Raw genomic sequence first — 21,228 nt, forward strand, 5'->3', positions numbered from 1 at the left:
AAAGAGTTTAAACAGGGTGCTATACGATCAAACAAAACATAAGGAAAAGAAATATTTCTGCGAAAGATGCCTACATGGGTACAGCAGACAAAATCTATTAGAAGAGCATAAAGAAGACTGTAGAGGTGTTGGACAAACAGGATCGATATGCTTAAAGAGGGAAAAAATATATTAAAATTTGAACATTATTGTAATCAAATGCCAGTACCGTACGTAATTTATGCCGACTTCGAAGCGCTTATCAAACCCATAGAAAATACCAACCGTAGCAATCAAGATAGTAGTTTTACATACAAAACTCAAGAACATATTCCTTGTGGGTTTGGATATGTAGTTGTAAGGTATGATGGGAAAACAAACACTCCCGTGATTTACAGAGGACCCGATGCAGCGGGAAAGGTCCTAGAATATCTACAAAAAGAAGAGAGAATAATCAGGGAAAAATTATCGTGTAAGAAACCCATGCGTATGACGAGGGATGATTGGAGGGCCTATAAGAAGTCAACGAGTTGTCACGTTTGTAATAAACCCCTGGATGGGGATTCCGTAAGAGATCATTGCCACATCACGGGTAATTAACGGGGAGCCGCTCATAACGAGTGTAACTTGAAACTAAAAATGAATTCTCAAACAATACCCATCCCCGTTGTGTTTCATAACCTTAGGGGATACGATTCACATCTCATTATGCAAGCTATCTCAAAGACCGACGGCGGTTTAACCTGCATTCCTAATAATATGGAAAAATACATATCGTTCTCGTTGACTAAACCTATACATTATAGGGACAAGGATGGGAAATCTAGAATAAAGAAAAGTAATGGGCTTAGATTCATAGACTCCGTACAGTTTCTGTTATCTTCCCTGGACAATTTAGCTAATGCACAAGCGAACACTTGTTTACTGAGAAAGGATTAAGAGGTGGTATATCGATGGCAGCGAAAAGGTATTCTAAGGCTAATAATAAATTAGTGGAAGGATACGATCAGAGTAAACCCGACATGCACATATTATATCTCGACGCTAACAATTTGTACGGATGGGCTATGAGTCAACCTTTACCCACGGGTGGTTTTGAGTGGGTCGATGATGTCAATGTGAATGATATCAATAATAATGATGAGAATAAAGGGTACATACTAGAAGTTGACTTGGAATATCCAAGTTTGTTACTTAAAGATCATAACAGTTATCCGCTAGCTCCCGAAAGATTAATGGTTAATAAAGATTGGATGTCGGAATATCAACGCTCCTTGATGGGTAATAGTAGGTTAGCTAACGTAGAAAAACTCGTACCAAATTTGATGGATAAAACAAAATATATAGTTCACTACAGAAATCTCCAGTTGTATCTATCGTTAGGTATGAAACTAAAGAAAATACACAGAGTTCTAAAGTTTGATCAAAGCCCTTGGATGGAGCCCTATATAAGACTGAACACAGATTTAAGAAAGATAGCTACCAGCGATTTCGAAAAGAATCGATATAAGCTCATGAATAACTCTGTGTTTGGTAAAACTATGGAGAATCTAAGGAAGCGTGTTGATGTTAAATTAGTCAGATCTAATGAGGAAGAAAGACTCAGGAAACTTATAGCCAGTCCGGCTTTTAACAGAAGCAAGATATTCGATAACGACTTAGCCGCGTTGCATATGCAGAAGAGTAATATAAAATTCAACAGACCGGTGTACGTCGGTATGAGTATTCTCGACTTGTCAAAACACTTAATGTATGACTTTTATTACAACGAACTTAAGAAGCAATACGGCGATAGATGCAAGGTGTTATATACTGACACAGATTCTTTGTTGATGGAAATACAAACCGAGGATGTGTATAAAGATATGGCAGAAAAAATAGATATGTACGACACGAGCGATTACCCTAAAGATAATCCACTGCACAGTGTAGTAAATAAAAAGGTGTTAGGTAAGATGAAGGATGAATGTGCTGGGACCCCTATAGCGGAGTATGTAGGATTACGACCTAAGATGTATTCTATAAAGAAGTCCGATAATGGGGAGATAAGAAAAGCTAAGGGTGTTAAGAAGTATGTTGTAAAAAAGCATATCAAACACGAACAGTTTAAAGAATCATTATTCAACGGTAGAACATTCAAACACGAGATGAACTCTTTAAGAAGTTACGATCATAGGATATATGGATTAAGAATGAACAAGACATCATTATCCCCCTTAGATACAAAGAGATGGATTGATAAGGATGGTGTAACTACCTATGCTTATGGTTATTTAAGGGTGGTAATACCGTACCGTCGGGAACTATGAACAACTCTTCTCGTACAAATGCCCTACCCGGTCCATCTTGAAGATAATAAAGAATAGGCTCTCCTTCTTTCATAACCAATCGACTAATGTTATATGTCTAAAGGGACCATATGGGATCAGTTGCGCGACATAGGCCTCCCTCGAGTTCACCGGGCTGGTATAAATATCTTACCCTTACTCTATCCGGAAATTTTCGTTCTTTGCCTCTCCTCGGTGCTGAAGATTCGGAAGTCACGGATTTCATTTTAATAGCATCGGATGGTTTCTTCCCTATTAATCTCGTTACTTCATTATTTATCGCTGATACAACAGCTGATAATCGTGTCACCCATTCGGTTGATCTCAATCGTTCGGATTTCATTTCAATCCCATACTGATAGCCAAACAAACGTTCCGCTAATGTCCTGTTAAATCTTTCGACGATAGCTTGACTGCTGTGGGCCTCTCTTTCACCACGGACGATTTTGACGTTGTGCTTTGTTAACAATTTAGTTACCGATCCCATAAACTCGCGACCTGGATCTACTTGAAATAGCTTAGGCCATTTTAGTGGTCCGCGTTTATATATGCGGCTCAGCGCATTAGCTACTTCTGTTGAATCTTTCGAGGTTAATGGCTCAGCCTCTTTGTATCGACTAGCCACATCCACTACTGTTAAAGCGTATTTATACGTTTTGCGTTTTACCTTATCGTGGGGAAGAAACAAGAGGTCAGCCTGATGAACTTCATTCGTTGTAAAAATATCAAACTTCTTCCTATAACACGGTGCCGGTAAATATATTTGCCACAACGCTTGTTTCTTTAACCAAACCTTGGCCACATCTTTAGATACCTTAGCCGTGGTGGCTAATTTTTTTATTGCTCCTATACCTTTCCAATATCCTCGTGGGCTATAGTAAATTTTATTCATTATTAATTAATATTGATGTTTCGTTTAATACAACTCATGACTATCGTTAAATCGCATGATCATTTTGGCATAAAAAATCCTACCTGTAGTAGCAGTATAGGTAATAAATCCGGCTCCAGTGGAAGTGGTCCAGAACCCCCATTACCTATACTACTTCACATCAAACAGACGATGTTGTGATATCCAAAGAGGATATCCAACCAGCTGGATTGTATGGAGTTTTACAAGCTGATGCAAGTCCAAGAACAATCTGCTACTTTATCCACTGGTCTTGAGCCTGCATCTAGTAACAGTTTGTTCAGTCTTCCAAGCGCAGCTAATAATAGTCCATATAATAACACTAAAATCTACTGACAATAATGTTTGGGACAGTACACTTAAAAGTTTTTTGGTAAGATTGCAATGGCTAAATATTGATTGAGTAATGACAAATAATCATACATAACCTTTCCTTACCCATTTCAGGTTACATTGACAACAGCACTAATAATGTCTTGTACCAGTCACTACAGAATCAAAGACACTCTGTTGGCAACTCGAGTATGCAGGTAGGTACCTTGTACTGATTTACTAGATATTCCTGGAGTTGACAGCACAGGATGACCCAAGCCTGCACTGTATCATTTAGTGCGGACACAGACAAGTTATTAAGAGCACATATCAATTTATTGTACTGGAAGTTCCTTACACAAATATCGGGTCTCGGAGCAAATGCACTCTGCAATTTCATTGGTCATAACTTGATGCTATCTTTAGCATGGGCGCCACATCAATGACTATGTGACACATGAAGGAAACAATGAATTGAATGTAGAACCACATACACACAAAATGACATAGAGAAAGACAGTGTCTGGTCCAGTTGTGTATGTGTCTGTATGACATAGTTTTTGAGGGATAAATTTTCTAATGTACTGTGGAAGCTGGCTCATTAACAGCTATGTATTGTTTCTAATACATTCTGCATCATTTAAGATTGAATCCATGCTAGCACAATAACAATAATGCCGATGCTAGAACAACAACAATAATATCAATGTTAGAACAACAACAATAATATCAATGTTAGAACGACAACAATGTCAATGCTAGAACAACAACAATAATGCCAATGCTAGAACAACAACAATAATGTCAATGCTAGAACAACAACAATAATGTAAATCTGACACTGTTACATCCCTTCTTTAGCTGTTTACTTCCTGCTCATGATATGGCTGTGGATTCCATCAGCATCATCTAAAGACAAAACATGATAATTTTTTTATTTGACGTTTACACGATATACGGCTTTTCCATTGGACGAGAGGTCGGTCACATGACAGCGAAATTGACGTTCATAAGTGTATGAACGACACAATTTAACGTTCATACGTTTTTCACGAGACAGTATTCTTGAAATTACGTAAATACTGACGGACTACTTCCACATTCCTGGGGAAACCCCTGGGAATTCCCTAGCACGAAACCATACATAAGCATTATTTCTGATCATTTAGAACCTTTAATCTTGGTCTCAGCGTTTCAGTATACACTGGGAAACGTAAGAGAGCTTGACTTCATGATTGTTCACGAATTTCCTCACTACGGCCCATCCTAATGAACAAACGAAAAAATGCACATCCAAACTATCGTCAGTATCGATCGATCTGTGTCTCGGCTGACAGTCTCCAGCAATCTACGAGTTTACCTTGGTGTTTGTTTGACACTTCTTTAATCACCTTTTAATAATCGGTCAGTTGATCAATGATGACTAACACATGTAACCGCCACAGGTTCATTAACAACTTCGGAAATCCTCCCGTCACGTTTATCGTGTCGGCCATTTTGACGTCTTGTACATGTAAATGTATTACGACGTGCTGTCATTGTGACTGACTTACTGAGGTAGTTCATTACAGACCTTTCACATCTAATGGGGATATTATATGAACAGATGTGTTGCGTAAGATGTTTCTGAAGAGCAAGTTCTGCATCCATTCGCTCATGTCACCTCTCTTTTTGGGGAACTATTTTATTCCGCGATATAGATGGTCGTTGTTTGGCTGTCAGTGTAAACATGAAGTCACACGTACTAAATAAAATTGTGTTTAGATCTAAGAAATTGTGATACAAAAATTATAAGAATTGACTTTCACTTTGTGAGTTCATTGGAGTATGAACTTTAATAGAGTGAGGGCCAAACTCTATGAAGGTTCATACTCCAATGAACTCACACAAAGTGAAGGTCAATTCTTAATTAACACTAATATCAATATTTATAAAGTGAATTTAAAAAAATGTGTGTACATGTAATTTATTTCAGTTTATAATGCTATAGACTGCCAAAGCTATGTACGAAAAAGGTCCAGACATTTCCTCACATGGACAGTTCCCCACACCCCGTTTTTTGTTTTTGTGTGAATGAATAAAGGGAAGTTTAGTGAGGATATCTTTACAGAAGTAAGGATCAGATTTATGGATGAACAACTTCTTTATTACAATTAAGAGCAACGTCACTTGCTTTATAATGGTGTTAGAACCTACACCTTGCTTACACCTTACTTAATTGTAATAAAGAAATTGTTCATCCATAAAGCTTATCCTTACTTAGTACTCAAACTTCTAAGAGCCTATCAAAGAAATCTTTTCAGAAGGTGTTTTTCTAACATTTATCACTAGTTATAAGAGGATATGTTGCAGGATCTGTGATCTCAATAATCAACGGGTGTGACCATGTAGATGGGATATCATTGGGGTGTGTGATTTTGACAATTGCCCAGTTAACATGCTGATTATTGATGCTAAGCAAAACCAAAGCAAACAGTTTATTACTGGAGAGATTTGGTAGTGAATATTTATTAGCATCTTTTTCATCCCAATATCTTCTCTTACCTTCCACTGTAAAAGTATTGAAAAAGAAATGGTATATTGGTTTTTTTGTCGAAGAAGATCTGTTTCTAGTTGGTGACACTTAAATGAACTAGACAAGTGATGGGGAATTTTAATATTCATATTATATAGTTTGTTAAATTGTAAATAAAAACTGTAAAATAAATTATATCACTTTTGGAATCAGTGTAGGAAAATGTCCCACACTCAGTAAAAAATGCTAAAGGAGACTAAATGAGACTAAATGAACACAAAATAATTTATTTTTAAAAAATAAGACAAATCAAAAACTATTATCGGCCATAATCTGTGTGTGGTCATAGCCGACGAAGCATAAAGCATCAGTGAGAAACAATGCAATGTTTGGGAAATGAAAGGAGCAAGAAATGGGTTTTTTTAGAACAAAACAAACATTAAACGACCATTATCTGTGTTTAATTTCAGAAATCTTTCAAATTTGGAATTTATTGAATATGACAGAAGCATGAACAAAATGCCATAAGTATGATTGGTCACCTTCTAAAGCCTCACAGTTTTTAGATGGCAGAAGTTGATTACAAATCATTGCAAATATAGAGCAAACAATTTCATGACATCTACGCATATGAAGAAATTGTGTATATGAATCGTGATACAGCGGAAATTGCTGACTGACCACTCCCTCTCATATAGACTACCTGAAAAAAGAGTATACTTAATATATGTTTATGAATTTGGCAGCATGCTTTTCAACTCACTATTCCTGACTTCAAATATTATTAGAGCTCTTATCAGAGAGTTGGGTTTTTTACATGCACCCTCCAACTTTATGCATATTTTGCACATAGGCTGCCAGGCCAATTAGTGGTTTTGCCGAGGAGGGTATGTCCGTAAAAGAAGGGCAACTTAGGGAACTTCAGGGCTGCTTATTGAATTCCCTATCATGCAAGAAAAGCAATTGCACGCAAAAATCAAGGTGCAATTATTGTGAACCTTTGAAAAACTTTCTAAGGCATGGCTCAATGACCCTGATTATAAGAAGAACACTTGAGTGTCAGCAAAATATTCATCTGCTTCATGTAAGAAAGTGATTATGTCCGTTGTGACACCTAAAGATAATCACGAGGGTAACAAGCGAGTGTCGTGTGGGGACGCCATTCCCTCCCTACCACGCGCATCATAGAGTAGATCGTGAATCACGGAGATCGCATCGCAGTATGCACAGAAATACACACCAGTCACCTTCTAGCCACTATGATAAACGAACGGACAAAGCTCATGCAAATCAGGATAGAGTTCCTAAGCGTGCGCCATCCCATACTGTCACACAGTCCAGTTATACGGGCGGGGAAAGTGAAGTGGATGCTACGTTACAATCATGCAGTTATAGAACATGTGATTCCCACCCCGCTAGCCTTAGATCAGATGACCGGGATTACTCTACCTCCAGCCATATGTCCAACCCCCAGCGCAGCCTGAGCAGGGTGTGGGGTTCTTCATGCAACGGGGACTCTTCTACGGAGGATAGTTACAAACCAAATAATTATTCCATTAATGTCATCATTGCAGAACTTTATAATCTGATGCCGGTGTCCCGGTATAAACTCTCCCCCGTACAAATTCTCCCCCCGGAGAGTTTATACCGGTACAGATTCTCCCCCGGAGAATCTATTCTGAAATAAAATCTCCCCCGGGCGGATATATTTCGCCCCCCCCTCAGTATAAAGTCTCCCCCCTGATTATTCGGTTTGTTGCAATGTCTTTAAGTACTATATTCTTTAAATAGATATCTTTAATTTAAGGAGGGTTGCTTTAAAAAATAGATTATGAAATATGGTCATAATGAATTGATATTTCAGTATAGTTTATTTGGTAACTGTACCTTCCATCCTAAAATAATTATAAGATATATATCATACCAAAAAAATTTGAATGAAATGACTTAATGTAACAAATACATGTACGGTTACTGTTGTAACTGAACTCAGAAATCTTATTAATCCTCGCAAACATTCGGTTTTAACACTATCTACTTATAAACTGTCAACATATCCATGCGCGCCTCCTGCTCAGGCTGTCCGTTATACTCTGATTTAAGATCTAAAATATATTCCTTAATACAGGCTATACGATTTAAAAATGGTATGAGTGGCTAGAATATCATGGTGCAACCGGGTTTTTGTTAAACACCCCCACACATACAAGTAACTGAATGTATATTTAGATAAATATTTAACCCAGAAAAAATAAAGGAGAGAAAAAAATAAATAAAAAAGTACATAAACAAATAAACATTAAAACCTTGAGGAATGTGAAAAGCCAATGTGTAATGCTAAAGCCGAAGACATGATAAACTGTACCAACATTACAATGTTCCCCGATATGCATGCTTTACCTGGGTTACATACCGGTGATCTAAGTTAGAAATATATGACTGATATAAATTCTTTCAACACGGTAATATCGAATATGCTTGGATTATCTTTTTTCTCTCAAATGTGCTCCATTCAAGAAAATTATATACAATTATGTATTTACTCTCCCCCATGTATTTTGCTCTTTTATGTAAAAGCTTTTTACACCTTACACATTTTAATTACAGATTCCGTTGTTTTGATTTTAATGCAAACAAGCTGGGCTTTTCAATGTATTTTGTTTCAACAGATTTTTAAATATATGAATGGGGATTGACAAACAAGCTTTACTGGCTTATGTAAAAGCCGCCGCCCATTCTGGGGGCGAATATATTTCGTGATACCGGAACTACTGATGTAACTGATTTCAGAAATCTTATTAATCCTCGCAAACATTCGGTTTTAACACTAACTACGTAAAAACTGTCAACATATCCACGCGGTTATACTCTGATTAAAGATCTAAAATATATTCCTTAATACAGGCTACGATTTGAAAATGGTATCAGTGTAATACCAGGGGCTAGAATATCATGGTGCAACCAGGTTTCTGTTAAACATACAACATCATAACTATCTAATTCAGCACTGATTAAATCTACTTTAATATCTACTAAGCCTGCGTACGTTTATATGTATAATCTTTATAAGCAATGTAACCCAAAATATAGATAAATGTGTATCATCTTCCCGAAATGATTAGCATGTAGAATAGATTCAAAAACACCTGTATTGAACAACATCAACTGGCATCGTCAAAGCAAAGTGTACATGTAATTGTTACAATGGGGCTGGCGGTTAATATTAATGAAGAACATCTTGTTAAAAAGACACACCGAAACTGATTTGCATAACTGATGTCCACAACATATTTCAAAATATCAAAATAGTAAAAAAGATACTGTTTAACCTCACACTGAAGAGAAAACAAGAACGAAACAGAGAAGTAAAATAGTTCGTCATATAGAACTGAGATAAAGTAATCTGAGAAGGGATTCATACGTTTCAACTTGGGACCCCCCCTCCCAACCCCCCTTCCAGACCCTCAAAATCAATAAAATAATAATAAAAATCAACAAATACCACCCCCCCACCCCCATGCCGGCTATTAATAAAAGTGGTTACAGGACACACGATATCCCCCTCGCACAAAATCCGAGTATTGATGAAGATTTCTATGATCTGGTTAAGAAACCTAACACCAGGATGCACATTGACATGGCCAAAATCAGGGATTTTGACAACATCAATAAACAGATGATTAATATCAGTTCATATATTAACTGGGTTGCAGCTGGAATTTGCCACGTCATTCCCCCGAACAATCAGAGCGAAGGTCTTCCCTTAGACACCCTCACGGAGATGACACTACAGCAGACCAGGTTTATTCACAGCTCACTGGACCATATGCTGAAGATGCAGGAAGATCTACAATCAGCACAAGTTTGGATGTCAGCACAGTTCCTGCTCATGCAAAGAAATCATCTACTACAGCAAGTTCATCATATGATCCCAGAGCCACTAAGAAGATCCATGCTTACACAGCCTATTATAGCTTCACAGATATTCAACTGATATATTCAGACTGAAGTCAGTGTGGGAAGCCATTGCATCATCAACTAGTCAGAAGTTTCAAGAATCCACGATCTCATTGGCATCCAAGAATCCAGAAACGGCCTGTAGAGCTTCAGCATCAACAACAGAACCCTAGATCTCGTCATGTGAATTCTGGTCGGGATTCCTTTCGAGCCTTTATATGGAAGGACAGATCGTCTCACTACAAGTATAGGAACTCCAAAGATGATCATCACACTTCACAGAGAGGCAGAGGCAGAGGCAGAGGCAGAGGAAGTCTCCGAGGGGGATACCGCCGGAGATGACACAACCAGAGATCTACAGATTCCTTCAGATCCTACCGAATTTGCCTGTCTAGTGGACAACGATTTAGAACTTAAGAAGATCAACGCTACAACCACTTTGAATCCCGTCTCACAGACATCGACCTAAGACTACCCAACTTCAGCACTCCCCCTATTCCGACTCATGGCTGCTCAAAGTAGTAAGAAGAGGCTACAAACTTCACTTCTTAAAACGCCCAAGACTAGTCATCCATCCCACTGGACCCCGATTCCATCTATCAGGATGAAAGTTAATTGCAGCAGAAGTGGCCATACGAAAGCAGTAGTATAGGTAATGGGGGTTCTGGACCACTTCAACTGGAGCCAGATTTATATACCTATACTGCTACAACAGGGGGAATTTTTGTATGCAAAAATGATTATGCGATTCAACAATCGTCATGAGATATTATTATATATTTATGTAAGCATTCTTCTAAATGTTGGTTTTGACACGGAATAATTGTTGTCTCCCCTGTTCTATTAACTTTTTTTCCTTGTCTTCGCTACTAATACCAGTGGTCTTTGATCGAATCTCCTGCTTCATTGCGTTGTATTTGGTGAGTTCCTCGGATATCTTACAATCAGCCATTGCTGTTGAAATATGATCCTCAATGCTGTTCAACTTTGCTTCGGCGAGTATCCGAATATTATCGTGTTTTAATGCTTTCTTTTGCAACTTACGAGAAATGAATTTTATCGTAATTCCTGCCAATGTCCTGAGACTCCTGTGGCTATTTGCCTGTCAAGTACGATAGGCGTGGCAATTATAGTTGATAATAAACCAACACCTGCTACACCGAGTCCCATGCTAGCCATCCCAAGCACGGTATCAACTCCGTCGAGAGCATTCACGGCTCTGCGATACTTTTTATACAATCCAAGTCTCAACTCCCTCTCCTTCTCTATTCGATGTTTTATGTCGCTTATTTGATGTAATCGAAATCCATCAACTTCATCCATATTATTATTATTATATCATATAATAGTCTTTAATTGGTCTTGCTTAAATGTTTTGAGAGTATGCATCAACCTCATCAAATGTATATTATACGGCATGAATATCTTAGTAAGAGAAATTCAGTCACTTTTAATATTTTGGACCCCCTCAAGGGTTGCAACGGGTGATGCTTCAATATGAATAATACGGTAATGTTGACGTTGGTGTTTCTTTAGCCATTTAATCGATAGACCTGGTAATATTTCCAAGGCATCTTCAGGTGCATCTCCGAACAAGACTTCAATAATAAGCATAGAAAGATTAGGTTCTGCACTCAAGTTCTGTTTAATATCATTGAATTCAGTAACCAAATTTAAACTAACATTTTTTACTGCCAGACGACTATATAACATATGACCTGGGTTTTCTGGTAGGAGAGAGACTAACACACTTTTTTGTTTTGACGGGATATAAGCCCCGAGTAAAATTAGTTAAATTATGTGCCTTACCCATCATCACATACGGTGGGGTAATGACGATATTCAATAGCTACTCGATGTTTGCTTCGATCATAGTCCATTTATTATCATCGTTCCCAGTAAGATTATACGAAGTGTTTTTATGGAGTCTACTAACATTGACATCGCTTAAATCTCCTAGATTACCTGTGAATGTAACTTCTTTCCGCTTGTACACATTATCTTGTAAGTGGAAAGCGTATAACTTACCATTGCTAACGGGTTTACCGAATCCTTCTGTGTCTCCGAGATCGGAAAGCGCAATTGTATTACATTGTCTAAGGTTATGTGTTCCAGGGCCTGATGAATCAACCATTATTTATAATATGGACTGTTACACTTAAGTATCCTATATGTACAGGTTGATGTTTTACATCTAATACAGAAATTTTGAGGTCTGAAATAATACCCTGCTTTAATTTTTTATATTGTAATGATGAGAAAGAGTCCGTTCTACCGCTATTGTATTTTTCATCTTTCACTGGAATAGCTCTGAGTAGAGTTGAAGGACTTTCTAGTTGAATATTATCCGTCATGCTTATTTGATCAAGATGGATGCACAACTCTTTATCGGGAACTAAATTGGGTAATGTATATCCCTGTGCTGATGTCATGATTACTGTTATTTCTCCTCTCCATCCAAGTGTAATTCCTAAGTTTGTGAAAAGCTTTACACCCTTTTCTCAAGAGTTCAAAATCAGCATCCCATTCGACTCATTTTTTTGTGAGACTAATTCCATTAGGCTTAAAAATTTCATCATTGAGTGAGCATACACTGTAATACCCATCAGGCATAATAATGTATTTGTCAATAACATCGTTTTCACCTAATCGTTTTCACCGCGGGTAATATGTTACATCGCATAGGGCGACTTCAAGTTGACCATCCGAGTTATCGATAGTATGAAGCAGTTCAATAGATGGATCATTTGTTATTCCCGGGAGTGTAACATACATATTAAATATACAAAGATACTATATCGTAACGTAAATATGAAATCAACTTATATTACTAATCAGTCGATTTTAGTAAGTGCCTCTGGTGCTAATTTTGTTGTTGAATTCCCTGATATCTTTGAAAAATACAGGTTCACGGCAACTAGCGATAAAATAGTGCATGATTGGTTCCACAATCCGATGCAATTTTGGCAGAACCAGTTAAACTTTGCCATATGGTGTGCCACAACAGGATGTGGTGTATCTCTTTATGCCCCAGGATTTGAACTAAATAAGTCTGTTTTATCATTTAACGTGTACTATCAGATTAGACGTATACTTAAAGAAATTAGTGCCCCATTACCGCAGGATCGAGCATGGAATGCATCAAATAATCCGTACAATAGGTGGGCATTCAAACGTATTTGTCCGGAATTTAATGTTTCTACGAGTAAAGATTGGCGTCTGCGTGGAGTTAACCATGGTCTAGGTATTCCGTACGCTGGTGCACACTCTGTTAAAGAAGTCAACGATGATTTGCTGAAAAGAGGTCGGCTTCTTCCGAGCTTTGCTCTCTCAAGGAACAAGTGGAGAGACGGTTGTATGAACTTTAAGGGTGGTGTTGCTTTCACCATCCAAAAGGTTGAGCAACCACCTGGAAATGCTAGGACTAAATTTCTTCATGATAAAACAGAAAATAATTTTAAAAAACACAGGAGTTGTAAGAGTTAATGAATCAATAAGAACTTATGTATGGGCAATTCTTGGTGCACAATCGCAAACACGAACGGGAATAATCGGTTCTGGGACGGCGCTCGATGCACAAAAACAGTTTGTCACAAACGTGGAGGATGCTATTAATTCACCAGTTGACATACCATCTTCTATAAAGCGTTATCAAGATGTATTACAGTACGCTCAATCCAAAGTAGACTACGTTTATGCGCCGGGACTGTACATGTCTCCGAGTAATATGGAACTTAAGATCGGTCAAGTGATAGGTTATAATAATGAAATTGTTATTGCTACCGATCAACAAAAACCAGGTATAAATTCAGATTTTAACACCGAATTAATAATGCAAACAAACACAGGCGAAACGGGAATAGTCAAGCCACAGACACCACAACCATCTACTAACACACAACCACAAGTGCCACCACATATTGTAGCTAAAAATCAACAACATATCAATGAAAAAACAGCGCTTATAGTAGGTGGAGTCACGGCTGGTTTACTCATGATTTGGTTAAATAGTTCTTAGCAGACATGTACAACAGCCCTGCAATTGCTATGATCAGTGCCCAAAAGTTTTGACTAAGCCAAGTGGTGGTCTTAGCTAATAAATTCAAGAGCCAGGAAACTATACTCCCTATTATACCGGGAAGTGCAGACACGGCTTTCCCAGCGAGCTTTCCCAGTGCTGAACCTAATGCTTTTAAATGTTTTTTTATCCACTCTTTTACGCAACCCCTATCACTAGTCGGTGCACCACCACCGGTTAACGCAAGAGTCAAAGTCAATATACTAAATCCCAATGCGGTTAAAATACTGGCAATGGTTATCCCCTGTTCTCTGAACAATGTTTTAATTTTATCGGCCAGTATAGTGTCATCGTTGAGGACTTGATCGATAGTTTCTCGAATTCGACTGATTGTGAACAAAATGCTGGAAGCCTTTTCGAGGTGGGCCGATCTTTCGTCTTCTAAGTTACACAATTTTTCTGCAACGCGATGTCTACTGAATTCATCACCTGCCTGTTCAAGTTTTGTTTTCTCATAAGCTATATGCTTGTCGATTTCGGATAGCTTGGCTATATTATTGATGAGTTCTCCCTGCATTGTTTGCATTGCCTTGTCAAGACCTCGTAATTCCCTAATACTGAACTCTGAATATGGTACACTGACCGTGGAATTATCGTAGTAGGTATCCATGATTTCACCGAGTCCGTCTGAGGCCACCTTTCGAGCTTTCTTCCAAATTATCTATGGTACCGAGTTCATCACACACAGTCTGAAGAACCTTAGTAGTCTTCGGGGAAAGTTTTTCTCGTCTTGAGTAGTCTACAAAACCTAATTCATTACGTACAAAGTTAATGCCATGTTTAGCGGCTATCGTAGACAAGGCTAGGGGCTTACGAGTATGATAATGCCGAAGGTCAATATCAAGTTCATCACGTATTCGCAATATTCCTTTACTATCTATCGTAAACTTAGAATAGTCACGACCAATTGGGCTAACATCTTTAAAGGTATCGTAATAATCATTAACGATTGATTGTAAAAGTTCATTCGTAAAGCTGGTTTCATCAGTACCCTCTTCGATTGTACTAGGGTTATCAAAATCATTTAGATTAAAATCATCCATTTTTATATTAAACATAAAGTTACATAATTTCAATATAACAATGTCTTCGCGATATGGACGCAAGTTAAACCCACAACGTAGACTTCGAGATCCATTAGGGGTCAAAGCAATTCGTCAGTCTGTAACTATAACTAATAACCCGAGACCCATCGATCTGAATCAAACGCTTCTGGTTTGCTTTCCTAATCTCGTCGCACACAATGCGTTAGTTCCGGGAACTGTCCGACTAGCATTTACGATTAATTTGACTTCTGCCGACATTAACAGGGAGCCTGTTCGGAACATAGGTCGTGCTATCGTTAAGAAAATCGTGATTAAAATTAGCGGTAATGAGGTTTTGAGTATCAACGATAGTGATGTATTCTATTGTTACATGGATCTCTGGAGAACGGATAAAGAGCGGGAAAACTTACAATACCAAGGTATTTGTAATCGGAACACATTGAGACTGCGTGTGGGTGCTGATAATGGCGATAATACCATCGTAAAAGATCTCGCTGTTGCCGGCGCATTAGGTAACCAATTCTATATTCCGCTAGACTTTGAATTACTCGATTCCCACATGCCTTTTTATCAAGCATCTCTAGGCGATAGGTTAGAATACGAACTCACTTTTAATGACTACAGTAGAGTAATCAGAGCTGCTGAAGATGCTAGCTATTCCATTGAAAATATCTCGCTGGAGTATGATATGATAACAGATCCTGAATTAGCCAGACAAATTCATAACCAGTATACCAGAAGTTTAGCCATTTTGTACGATCGCGTGCTTCGACACAGAAAGATCACAAGGAGCAAAAAAGATACGACGTGGAATATCAATCTAAACATCCGCACGAGATCGTTGAAGGGTATTTTAATGTTGTTCGAGGACCCCTCCAATGCATTTAAAAGAAATACCGACAAGTTCTACAATCCCAAGATTACAAAAGTAGAATTGACTATTGAGGGCGTTCCTAATCAACTATATAGTCAAGGAATGCTAGCGTATCAACAATGGGATGAGATTAAAAAACTCCCTTCTATAAAACGAAGCCCAGAAGCGAACCACGGATGATGACCAACTACACGGCAGTGGGAGGAGAATAGAAAATAATAGCGAGGGTGTCACTATACAGATAACGAAGCTCCAGGAATCGCCTGGTAAATTAAACATATATTTGTACGTGATTATGGATGCACAACTCAATATACAGAATGAAAGATTCGTGCAAGCAATCTATTAATAATCTTTTACCTAAAGAACCGCACTGCGCTATCATATGCGGGCAAACAGGTTGTGGAAAAACAGCTTTTATTCTAGATATTTTGATCATATTATTATTCTGTGCCCGACTATAAGCGTTAATAAAACATACCTATCGAGAGATTGGGTAATGAATGACGATGGGGTACACAGAGTTGATCCAGGCGATCGTTTACAAGACTGTTTACGAGTATGTCACGAAAAATACAAAGGAGAATCAACCCTTTTCATAATAGACGACTGCAGCGCGAGTAAAGAACTAACCAAAAAGAAAGATATGCTTTCATATTTAGCATTCTCCGGACGGCATACTCAGCATAGCTTTTGGGTACTTACTCAATACATCTCTGTCCTGAAAGATCTTAGAGAGCAGACCAAATGGGTTGCCTTGTTTCATTGCAAAGACCAAGATTCATTCGAGGAATGTCTACGCGAAATTGATGTTATTTATACCAAGTCCAAACGAGATAACGTCAGAAAACTGTTATCTTCAACAAAGCACTGTAAACTGTATATAGCCAGTCCGGCTTTTAACAGAAGCAAGATATTCGATAACGACTTAGCCGCGTTGCATATGCAGAAGAGTAATATAAAATTCAACAGACCGGTGTATGTTGGTATGAGTATTCTCGACTTGTCAAAGCACTTAATGTATGACTTTTATTACAACGAACTTAAAAAGCAATATGGCAATTGATGCAAGGTGTTATATACCGACACAGATTCTTTGTTGATGGAAATACAAACCGAGGATGTGTATAAAGATATGGCAGAAAAAATAGATATGTACGACACAAACGATTTACCCAAAAAGATAATCCACTGCACAGCGTAGTTAATATAAAGGTGTTAGGTAAGATTAAGGATGAATGTGCTGGGACCCCTATAGCGGAGTATGTCGGATTACGACCTAAGATGTATTCTATAAAGAAGTCTGATAATGGAGAGATAAGAAAAGCTAAGGGTGTTAAGAAGTATGTAGTAAAAAAGCATATCAAACACGAACAGTATAAAGAAGCATTATTCAACGGTAGAACATGCAAACACGAGATGAACTCTTTAAGAAGTTACAATCATAGGATATATGGATTAAGAATGAACAAGACATCATTATCCCCCTTAGATACAAAGAGATGGATTGGGTGTAACTACCTATGCTTATGGTTATTTTAGGGTGGTAATACTGTATCGTTGGGAACTATGAGCAACTCTTCTCGTACAAATACCCTGCCTGGTCCATCTCTAAGATAATAGAGAATAGGCTCTCCTTCTTTCGTAACCAATCGACTAATGTTATATGTCTTAAGGGACCAAACTGGATCGGTTGTGCGACGTAGTCCTCCTTTGAGTTCACCAGGCTGGTATAAATATCTTACGCTTACTCTATCCGGAAGTTTTTGTTCTTTGCCTCTCCTAGGTGCTGAAGATTCGGATGTAACAGATTTCATTTTAATCACAGTGGATGGTTTCTTCCCGATAAATCTCGTTACTTCATTATTCAGCGCTGATACAACAGCTGATGATCGTGTCACCCATTTGGTTGATCTCAATCGTTCCGATTTCATTTCGATCCCATACTGATAGCCAAACAAACGTTCCGCTAATGTTAAATCTTTCAATGAAAGCTTGACTACGGTGGGCCTCTTTTTCACCTCGCCTGATTTCAACATCGTGCTTTGTTAACAGTTTAGTTATTGATCCCATAAACTCGCAACCATGATCTACTTGAAATAGCTTAGGCCATTTTAGTGGTCTGCGTTTACATATGCGTAAGTGCATTAGCTACGTGCATTAGCTACTTCTGTTGAATCCTTCAAGGTTAATGGCTCAGCCTCCTTGTATCGACTAGCCACATCCACTACTGTTAAAGCGTATTTATACGTTTTGCGTCTTACCTTATCATGGGGAAGAAACAAGAGGTCAGCCTGATGAACTTCATTCGTTGTAAAAATATCAAACTTTTTCCTCGGTATATAACGCGGTGCCGGTAAGTATATTTGCCACATCGCTTGTTTCTTTAACCAATCCTTGGCCACATCTTTACCGTATTTTCTTGAGTATAGTGCGCACCCATGTATAATGCGCACCCCCCTCTAGCGGGTTCAATATTTTGGAAAAAAAGAAATTTCAATATTATGCGCAGAAAAAATTACACAGTACCCTTTCAGCGAAGTCCGGCAAACGAACAGGTGCTGAGAAACTTCATCAGTACAAATTCGAAATTTGAGATAAAAAATCACCAGACATGTTTATTTACCGTTTAAATAGTATTTATTGTTCTGCTAGGCATTGTTTTATATCTAGGGATTAAGATTACCTTTTGTATTTTCTCGTAAACTAAGCCGGAAACAGCAATCAGCTGGAATCGACCGGTGATTCGGTCAAGACACACCCAGTGATATAACTTTATAGGATTTTTAATGCAAGGATCGGCAACAATTGTATCTGAAACTATTTTTTTTATCAGGAATAATATGTTCCATTATTTTCTTAATTATATGCAGCCTTTACTAAACATATTTAAGATAATAATAACCCTAAGCGAAGCAGCTGATTGCTATTCCCGGGTATTATTTTTTACATGGAAGCAATCTTACCAGTCACCGTCAAGGCTCATGCGCACGTGATCGCGTGATCGCGAGAATTTCATGTTGACATAGAATCGTCAAACAAAAACAAATATGACTTTTAACGAGTCAAAGTATCATATGATATACCGTATATGACCGCGTATAAGCCGCATTTTGAGGACCAGAAAAAAGGTTCTGTAGAAAGGGGTCGGCTTATCCACGGGATACACTTTCATGATAGTATTTTTCAGATCGTGATCTGTCAGAAACATCGCCTGAATGACGGTCCGATAGATTACAACTTCCCGAAAGTTTGGAAGTTGCCACGACTAGAGCCATTATTGTTATAAATTATCAATAAAGTTATTATTATACACCAATGTTGTCATTATTAAAAAAATGTTATGCATGTTACTACTTCCTATAATAAGTTTTCAATTGAATGTTCAAAGTTTATCGTTCTTCGTAAACTCCACAATCTTTACATGTAGCAATATATGTAATTCACAGCTATAATATATAATCCCCAGATAAAATCGCCTATAGCTATTACGTACGTTTTGCAAAGTTCATAAATTGATAGTGAACAAGTGTCTACCTTTATTGAAAGAGGCAAATAAACAACTGTATCGGCGAGTTATTCCGTTCGCCATTTGCAGAAACATGTGATCAGCTGTTTCCTGTGACGTCACAAATGGTGACCACTGTGATTGCTTCCTGTTGTTTAAAGCAACACGATACACAAGGAAATGAGCATTGATAATAACGGGCCAATTGGTATTGTCATGTTGTTTACACAAACATTTTCAAGTTGTGGGTGCTTAGCGATCGTGTTGGGAGTAGGGGCTTAATTCCTTTGTTGTCGAGAGATTAGTTTAATAAACTGGAAAAGCCTGTGAGTAAGTGATGGTCTTTCAATGTGTTCATAGTATGATAGTTTATTTAATTCAATTGGATTAACATACAATAGTGGTGTAAAGGGGGTTATAAAAGTTGGTATATTTTTACTGACTGACATTTTCATCATGAGTTTTTAACGAAAACGCCATGCTTACGATGCTGAATTCAAACTGCGAGTCTTCGCTCCAGCTAATATATTTTCTCACAGGTTCATAATTCTATATACACAGATTCACAAAATGGCGCTTGGTTGTTGATGGCAACATATAACGATCATTATGAGATTAAAAAAAAACACGAGAAACAGCTTCCCACATTATGAAAGTGGATGACTGGTTTTTTAAATCTTTATTAGAAATAATAATGACTTTTTCAATATAATTACAACGTTTTTCATCTTATATTTTTGAATATCTGCGAGTACCGGCACATGTCTTGCACACAGACTTCGCAGTGTTTTTTGTCTTTCAATTTTTGTCTTATCTGCGGGTCATATCATTTTCTTTCGTATTTCAATGGTCAAATTAACACCTCGGCTTATCTACGGGGTCGGCTTATCCGCGGTCATATACGGTATGTATCCATTCTCTATCAACTAAAGTTCGTTTCAAGGCGTCAATGGCTGTATTCTTCCGATCGCTTCACACACTATTTCGCCAAAATTAATAAAAACAATATTATAAGGAATTTTGAATAAAATTAATGAAATAAGTTACAAACATAAGTCCAGATATACAAAGAACACTTTTTATAGCCAGACAGTGTAATTACATGATTATTTAGCGTACTTCAGTATGGATTTGTTGACATGGTATTTCCGGTGTTTCGTGCTCACGGTAATGTCTTTCCATGGGGGAAAAAACCATCCAAACTCATAATTCGTGTATAATGCGCACCCCCTTCTACACAGCTGTGTTTTTTCGAAAAAAGTGTGCACTATACTCAAGAAAGTACGGTAGATACCTTAGCCGCGGTGGCTAATCTTTTATTGCTCCTACACCTTTCCAATATCCTTGTGGGCTATAGTAAATTTTATTCATTATTAATTAATAATGATGTTTCTTTTAATACGACTCATGAGGATCGTTGAATCGCATAATCATTTTTGCATAAAAAATTCCCCCTGTAGTAGCAGTATAGGTATATAAATCTGGCTCCAGTGGAAGTGGTCCAGAACCTCCATTACCTATACTACTAAAGCTACTTGCAAAGAGAGTTATCAGCATCTTAAAGGAGTCAGACACCACTCACGGATTCTACTCCTCAGTATTCCTGATACCAAATCATAGATCTAAAAGTCCTAAACAAAGATTATCTGCAAAAGCCACCCAATTTTCAGATGGAATCGATCAAGATGTTGAAGAATGCCATAAGAAAAGCAGATTGGTTGA

General features: G+C 37.8%; 1 protein-coding gene across 1 annotated transcript in view; it reads left to right on the forward strand.

Annotated features, from left to right (window-relative positions):
• LOC139479081 (tyrosine-protein kinase SYK-like) overlaps positions 1-21,228 on the forward strand; it is a 234,636-nt gene that overhangs the window by 85,527 nt on the left and 127,881 nt on the right. The window contains exon 7 of the mRNA XM_071261837.1: positions 3,664-3,746. Within this exon, the coding sequence (XP_071117938.1) occupies positions 3,664-3,746 (83 nt within the window). The remainder of the gene's footprint in view (positions 1-3,663; positions 3,747-21,228) is intronic.

The sequence above is a fragment of the Haliotis cracherodii genome, unplaced genomic scaffold (genome assembly GCF_022045235.1).
Source record: "Haliotis cracherodii isolate W230 unplaced genomic scaffold, xgHalCrac1.p SCAF_4, whole genome shotgun sequence".
Taxonomy (NCBI): Eukaryota; Metazoa; Mollusca; class Gastropoda; order Lepetellida; family Haliotidae; genus Haliotis; species Haliotis cracherodii.